Raw genomic sequence first — 8,432 nt, forward strand, 5'->3', positions numbered from 1 at the left:
CCCCTCCCCCGCCATTTTTCAGAGCCTCGGGTGCACTTGGGTTGGATGGGTCTGGGGAGGGGGGAGAAGGCGGGAGAGCGGAGAGAAAAAGGAGAATGGGAAAGAGGTGAGAAAAGGGAGGCGGGGAGAGGGAGATAAAGAATACTACTAGGTCATTTTCTAATAAGTAGCCGAAGGAAGATGATAAAGAAACCCGGATATTATTCTCTCTCGTCAATTTAGCATTTTAAGTCTGTACCATCATCAAAAATGTATAGCCCTCGCCGCTCCCTCCCCCTTCCTTTCCCTCCCCAGGGTTCTCTACAAGCACAGAGCCACCTCTCTAGATCTCTGCTTCTCTTCGCGAGTTAGGGGCGGACAATACGTGACACTCTCCAGCTTCACTTCCATAGAGACTATTGGCGATACGAGTTTCTATCAGTTCCAGCTGATTTATTAAAATTGTCAAGATACAGACTTTCAGCATAAAAAAAACAGGCAAGGATGTTGACAGTGCATGAGTCTGCTTTGCCATCTTTTGCTACAAAATGTGCAGATGGTCTGTACTTTATTTAGATTATATTGCACAAAATGAGAAACTTTCTTTTACTATGTGCCTTTTTTTTTTGCTAAAAATCGAGAATCCAGTTTCATACCTTCCATCTGGGGCCCCATCCACATATCACAGCGTATGAGATACATAAAGACCTACTATAATACAGTACATATACAATCTTTAAACTAAGGTAACAGCTCTGAGGTCTATATCACCATTTTCAATAAATCTTTACCTACAAATATTGAACAAATCTGAACTATAGCTGTACAAAAAAGTTTTTTTTTTAAAACCACAAGGCCTTTAGATGCAAGGATTATTTAAAAATTTTAATCCTTTTAAAACCAGGACATAACGTACCAACATACTTGCATGCTAAAAACAGAGGAAAAAAAAAAAGAAATCAAAAGGGAAGAAGTGCCTGAAAGTCTTACTGAAAAAACACAGCAAGAATGTTCCCTTTTCACTGTACAAAAATACGCCTGAAAATATATTAATTTTTAAAAAAGACTGAGGTCTGTTATGTATCAAAAATGTTTCAATACCTTTTGTACTGAGGTCTAGGCTGTCTGGTATTCAATCAAGGAGGTATAAGGGAACAAGTTACAAAAAAAAGGTTGGCAAGTAGAAATCACATTTGTAAAACCCATAAACAATTTGATCTGAAAAGTAAACTCTGATCTTAAGTCAGTTCACAGTTTTTTTTTTTGTAAGCGTTTGTACAGTCTGTATTTTTTCAAGCTCCCTGCAGTTTTGTTAAGAATCGGATGCATAGAAGACATCAGTTTTCTCCCTCCAAAATAATAATAATAATAATAAAAAGTTGCAATGGTCCCTTTCGTTTTTTTTTTAAATCAACAGTTCTGTAAGATCTCTCAGGAAAGAAAAAAAAAAATCCACAAACCCCCTTGAGTAACAGTTGCGCGGCCAAAAGGCTTCTTTGCAGACCGTCTTCCAGACTTCAATCAAAGACCGACAAGCTTCAAACAGCGCCTTCCGGAGCGTTTCCCCCTCCCCCTACTCCCGCCCCCAGTCCCTTACGCCTTTGTTGCGATCACCAATTTCAGGGAAAAAAAGGAAACAAAAAAAAAATACACATTTTGGGGTGGGTGGGGGAAATCACAACTCCAGGCTGGGTTTGCAACTACCTTGAGACATGATAGGGGAGGGGGGAGGGGGAAAGAATTTAAAAAATAAAAGACAGGAAAAAAATAACCAAAAACTACTCATTTCTCTTAAACTCCACCAATTTTTTTTATCAGCTTTTCCAATTTCTTTGCGTCATCATCATATCAACATCATGAGCATCTTCTCTTTCCCCATCACCATCATCATTATTCTCATCATCATCACGATTTCCTCGCGAACCCTGCTCCGCACTACTGGTTGAGGGAGAGACAGAGGTGCCCCCTCCCCCCCCTTTTCAATATGTGAACACCAAGTCGGAAAAGTTCGCCTCCAGCCAGTCCCCCGCGATCATCTCGCTCAGCTCCGGGGTACAGTAGTCGGGGAACTCAAAGTGGGAGCCCAAGCTGCCCTCGCTGAACGAATCCAAATCTTTATCCACCAGGGACAGGGATAGATTCCCCGCCGCTGAGCCGCCCCCCAGCTGCTGCTCGGTCGCCGAGTGGGGATTTTGGGAGAAATTCAAGCTCAGATCGAACATCAGGTCATCAGCCTCCTCACTGCTGCTAGAACTGGAACTGGAGGAGGAGGAGGTGGAGACAGAGCGCGAGGAAGCTGGGGACAGACTGGGCTGCTGCAGCTGCTGGGCGCTTTGCTTGGTGATGTTTTTGAAGCTGTAGTAGAGGCGACTGGCGCTGCCGCCCCCGCCGTGGACCCCGGCGGAGGTCGCGCCGGCCCGCACCTCCTCGTACAAACTGGCCCCCTCGGTGGATTCCGCCGAGCTGCTCAGCGTGGGGCTGGCGGGCACTTTGGCGACGCTGTAGCGCCGGAGCAGCTGCTGGGCTTGCTGCTGTTGCTGCTGCTGCCGCCCTGGATGCTCCTCGTCCTCTTCCTCTGGCTCCTGCTTGATCCGCAGTTGAAGGTCGTCCTCATCCTCCTCGTCCTCATCCTCATCGTCCATGAAGACGCATTTGACCGTTTTGCTGCAGCCGCCACCGCCTCCAGCGCCATTCACTTTGAGGGTGCCAAACACCAAGTCCTCGCCTGCGTAGTCCCCGTGGTGAGCTGCTTTACCCGCTCCAGGCTTGGGGCAGGATGTGGACGAGGACGAGGTCGAAGAGGAGGATGAAGAGGTCTTCAGTTTGCTACATTTCTTGCTGGAGCTCTTGGAGTTCTTGCTGCTGCCGCCGCCGCCGCCCCCGCTGCCGCTTCCCCCTCCACTGCTGCCCCCGCCAGCACTTTTCTCAGGGCTTTGGCTAGCGTTAGGTTTAGACGAAGGGTCCATTTTGGGCTTTTTCCTGGGCCTGTACTTGTAGTCGGGGTAATCAGCCATGTGCTTCAGCCGCAGCCTCTCCGCTTCCCGAATAAAGGGGATCTTCTCGCTGTCTTTCAGCATTTTCCACCGCTTCCCCAGTCTCTTGGAAATCTCCGCGTTGTGCATGTCTGGGGATTGCTCCATGATTTTTCTCCTCTCGATTTTAGACCACACCATGAAAGCATTCATCGGCCTCTTAATGTGGCCCGATGCCGTTTTGCACCAGTCTGGGTCGCTTTCATCCAGGGCCACCGGGCTACAAGCCATGAATTCACCCTCCTCCGTGTCCATCGCCTCCCGGGGCAGGTTGACCTCACTTTCCAGGCTATCTGCCTGCTGCACCATGGTCGGGCGTTGTGCGTTGCGTTAAAATCCAAAGCAACTTTCTCTTGTGCGGCAAGCCCCCTCCCCCTCCCACCCACCCACCCCCCCACCTCCCCAGGCAAGTTGCAAAGTCCTCCGTACCCCCTTTTTCTTCTCCCCCCTCCCCCCCACCCCCTTCCTCCTCCAGCTGCACACAACGGCTGCGGCGGCTTAGGCTGCTGCTACCCGCTGCGGTCTCGGCGGAGGTGGTGGTGGTGGCGGTGGCGGCGGCAGCGGCAGCGAGAATTCCGGCCAGAGACAGGCAGCGGCGGCGGCGGCGGCGGCGGCAGCGCAGGACCCGTCTTGCTCCGGCTTGAAAGCGCTCCCTGCCGCAACCGCCGGACCCCAAGTACTCCCGGGCGCGCGCACTCCTTCTGCAAAAAGTTGAGGGCTCTCTCCCAACTAGTTATCAGGGTGTCATATGGGTGACATCACTCCCTGGGCCAGCCAATCGTCGGCTGTCAGCTCCGCCCAGCTCCCTTTATTAACTCCCCTTCTCCTCCCCCTTTGCCCCGCCTGCGGGGCTTCATTGGAAAGCTGGAGGTGGGGAAAAAGCATGTCTAGAAATGTGTTATTTTAAAATATATGCGTCTGTTATGCATCTATGCGTTCTCTCTCCTTGCCACCGAGGCGTATGTCTCCATTCTCTATGGGCTACTCGCGAAGGTGGATACACTAAGGCGGTCACAACTAGAGATATTACCCCCACGCTAGAACCATCTAGCCTATTGTACCCAGGTCACTGAAAAATTTCTGCCCTCCATCTGAATCCCCCTTTTTGGCTTCTTGTCCTTCAACACCCTCTCCCCTAGCACGCATTCTGTTAAGGGGGGTAGGGGAAGTGCGACGAAGGCGGAGGCTTCGAGATGGTGGGTGTAAAATCTCAGAGACTAGATTCTTTGATTTCCATTTGCCTGGTAGCATCAGGCTGGGTGACTTCAGCTTTCCCAGCGGCATTGCTGTATTCTGGTGGACATCGGCTTTCTCCGCATCTACACAACTGAAGGTGGCGCTTTAACTCTACAAGCTTTTCGAAGACACGTGGGGCTCTCCCCCCATCCCCCCCTTTTTCTCAAGGCAAGGAAAAAAAATCAATTCAAAGCCCAAGAGGCTGTATTTTCCTTCCTCCGTTTGCATATTATCTGTTTGGTCCTATTTCGCCTCGTTTTTATTCTAGATCGTATTTGGTGGCTTTTTTTTTTTTTTGCTTTGTTTTGCTTTGCCCCTAAAATCAGAGGTTTGAGTAACGGGTAAGACGGTTTTTCTCCAGATCAGTCACTCCCATCCAATCTGGCTGAAGAGAAGAGATGCTGCTTCTCCCCCAGATCGGGGTTGTTGTGTCATGACAGTAGCGAACAGTGGCCCCCACCCCCTTCCATTCTTCATCTAATATCTTCTCTCTCTTTCTCTCTCTCTCTCTCTCTCTCTCTCTCTCTCTCTCTCTCTCTCACACACACACACACACACACGCACGCACGCACGCACGCACGCACGCACACACGCACACATGCACACATACGGATATGAGCACACACAAAACTAAGCATCACTAATTGACAAAAAGGTAGTCTTTCTCCTGGTAACTCACTTTAAAAAAAAAAAAAGCTGAATAATATAAACCAGAGACGAAGGAGTATTCCCACCCGATCTCCGACTGAATAGGTTTTATTGTGGGGTAGTTATTGTGTGCAGTATGGGGGTTGGGCAGTGTCTATCAAATCAAAAAAAAAAAAGGAATAGGACCTATAGATTATGAAGCAGTCCATTGAAATCAGTTTTGTCCATCACTTTGAAAGGCAGAACATACCAGAATATTTTCTTCCATTTCTAAAATTTGATATTTTTAATATTTTCGATTTCTGTAATGTTATTCCTTTGAATTCCTCTCTTGTCCTTTTGTAGCAGGGAAGTATCACTAGGTTCCCAAAGGTCATGCCAGTGACATAAGCTCTGACCTATTCTAAAGCAGAGAAGGCAGGTATTGGTCAGTAATGGACAAAATGGCCATGGATCCAAGAACCAATGCAGCGGAGCCAGAAAAATATCTTTTTGTCAGATAGGTGATTACTTTTTTGTTATGAAAAAGTTTGGAGGGGTTATCCATATATTTGTGGATCCTTGAAGAATTATTGTGAAGTTCAAAGGAGATAATGTATGTATGTATACACATTACTGAGACAGTCTGGTGTACTGGCTTGGGGTCATGGGAGAGTAGATCATAGATCTAGACACCAGAGGGGCATCAATAGTCATTTAGTCCATCTCCTTCATTTTGCAGATGAGGATACTGAAATCCGGGGAAGATAAACTATTTGTCCAAAATCCAACAGGTAGAATCAGAGGGAATTTGCACTGATTCTGATTCTAGAACCCAATCAATCCTCTTTTCACTGTTTCATGCTTGTTTCTTTCGGTTTGAAGATTGTCTCTGACAATTTACTAGCTGTCTGACCATGGACAGTCATTTCGTTTCTCTGAGCCTCAGCTTCTTTATCTTTAAAATGGGCATGACAATTGCAACTACAGCACAGGCTTGTCCTGAGGATCAAATTGAGTTACATATATCACTTTATAATCCTTATGTAAATATCAGCTATTATAAATATTGAGACTCTTATCTACCTATGAAAGTATGTTATTTAAGGGAAAAAAACATAGCTTTCCATTTATCTTACAAAGACTTCTCAGGCATAAGACCCATCTCTATCTTCTCAAATCCTTCTGGCCTTAGAGACAACTTACCAGAATAAGAATAAAGCCTTTGAATACTGTCTCTAGCAGTAATCAAATGCTTCTGGCTCAGTTCAAAACATTTACCTCAGGAGGTCACACTAAAATCATGCCATGTTAATTAGACTGTATTACTCAAGGCTATATTAGAATTAAAAACAAAACAAGGTACCAGAGCTCTCTTGCATTAATCTCCCCCCCCCCAATAAAATACATTGAATTTAAGAATTTTGATATTCAACTCAATTTAAACCTTGGTGTGACTATACATCTGTTTCCCTTTACAGAGACAGCTTGACCAAAAAGGATTTACAGTAATTCCTACTGTATGACCTCGAGATTCAGGTTCTATAGAATCCAAGGCAGCGTGTGAAAATTCATCTTCACTCACTGGAGGATGCTGGGGTATCTTGTTTTTCTCTGCAACTCACAGATTTCCCAGTTATTGGGAACTCCACAGGAGTGTGGAGAGGATGGTTTAATCTAGCCCCCCTGTAGATCATGATAAATTCACACTCTAGTTAGAGGCTTCGAAACATTTTAGCTAAACTGTATTGTTTTCATGCAGAGTACTGGTCCACATAACATTTGAGGTACAAAGAAAAGCTCTGCTGAATTGTGGCAGAGTTAAATACTTATTTGTCTTCCTTAGGCTACAGTAAAAATCACTGCTAATTTGAAAATGGGTATTGCTTTAGTATATTTACACTGCTCTATTGTCCACTAAAGAAACGGAAGTCAGGACCATGCTTATTTAAATTAAGAAACAGAAGGAAAAGTAAGTTATTTTATTAGTTGCATTAAAAAAAAAAAAGATGAAGGCAATGAACTGCATGGGAATGTGGTTGTGCAAAAAAAAAAAAACATGATAAAGACAGCTAAATGATGCTCCTTGATGAATCTTTGCTCGAAGTAACCATGTTACAAGAGTTTGGGGGTGGTAAGCATATACTGGTTGTATGCTTGTGCCTATGAAGGTGTCAAATTCTTTCCTATGATACAGGCTACAAAAGATAAATTAAGGAAAAATTAATTAGTGCTATATTTTGTGATAGATCTCAAGCAAAGAGTTCGGGTTAGTAGTCATAGAAGACATTGATCAATTGAGAAAAGGAAATATACATAATTTATAAAAATGTACATATACTATATATAAAATATACTTATACATATGTATGTACACAGTACTGTGATTCCAAGTGCATGTATGTATACATGTATATATACATATTATGCAAACATTCATATTTATGCTTATTTTTATGTACGTGTATATACGTATACACACACACAAAACTTTGTAAGAGAAGAGAGTCTAACATTTTTGGAAAAGAAATTGGAACATGATTGAGACCTCGAACGCTTCATTCAGTCACAGTAGTTATCCATGAAAAACAGATGTCAGCAACAGAAGCAGTGACAAACTATTTGAAAGGAGTTTTAAGATAGCAAAGCCAGAAAATTTGGTTTTCCAGAATAGTGGTCCATCTTGAATAGCTAATTTTAATAGAATAAAAATGTGTCTATCATTGTTTTGCTTATGGGAAAATGATTGGATTAGACCCATGAACATATTTTCATAACCAATTCACACTCCATTTGTAATTTTGAGAAAAATAAGGCATGCCTTTTCCCCCTACAGTAAACATATTGATATATTGACTCGATGAGAGAATTAAAAGTACCATCTTTGAATTTCAGAGATCCAACCTTGCAAATAATACTCTCATGATAGCTTATATTCATTTGTGTGTATATGTGTTCATTTACTTATTTTGATTCACACCATTAAAAATCATAACCTCCCTGGGTCTTAATTTCCTATTTGTAAAATAAGGGGGTAGATAACCTTTGAAGTCCTTTTCACTTCTCAATCCTATGATCTTATGAGCTGTACCATAGATAATTATTGTGCTGCTTTAAAATAAGTCTTTGTAAGAAATTAAATCAGATCCAACAACAACATGACTGACAGACAGGGAGTATGTCATAAGGGATAGAGAGCTGGCCTTGAAATCAAGAGAACTTGGACTCTAGTCCTTACTGTCACATAGTAGGATTGGACCTGAGAGGCAGGGTAAAATAGTGGACGGCATATGAGAGGTGGAGGCCAGGAGCCACCTCTGACACTTACTAAGCTTTTTGACTGTGTTGAACAAGTTAATTAGCCTCTCAGATTCTCTGGCAATTTCTACCAAGTTACAAGTGAGTTGGGAGCTATCTACCTCCAGAGGCATGCTACAGCCAGGTCAGTACCTCTGTATAAGAGTCTACTGTTAAATTTTCAGTGCAAATGCTACAAAATCAGGGCTTGGTTTATCATGTTGTTGGTTGTCTAGATTTAAGAAAACGATGGAGAAAATG

General features: G+C 43.9%; 1 protein-coding gene across 1 annotated transcript; it reads right to left on the reverse strand.

Annotated features, from left to right (window-relative positions):
* Positions 1-1,958: 1,958 nt before the first annotated feature.
* On the reverse strand, positions 1,959-3,320 carry SOX11 (SRY-box transcription factor 11). Its single transcript, XM_036751881.1, has one exon. It carries the CDS (start codon positions 3,318-3,320, stop codon positions 1,959-1,961), a length of 1,362 nt encoding a protein of 453 aa, XP_036607776.1.
* Positions 3,321-8,432: the final 5,112 nt, after the last annotated feature.

This window comes from Trichosurus vulpecula, chromosome 3 (assembly GCF_011100635.1).
Source record: "Trichosurus vulpecula isolate mTriVul1 chromosome 3, mTriVul1.pri, whole genome shotgun sequence".
In the NCBI taxonomy this organism is placed as follows: domain Eukaryota; kingdom Metazoa; phylum Chordata; class Mammalia; order Diprotodontia; family Phalangeridae; genus Trichosurus; species Trichosurus vulpecula.

Excerpts from the sequence above, each read along its gene's own strand:
- SOX11 (XM_036751881.1), bottom strand. The coding sequence starts at position 3,320 with ATGGTGCAGCAGGCAGATAGCCTGGAAAGTGAGGTCAACCTGCCCCGG.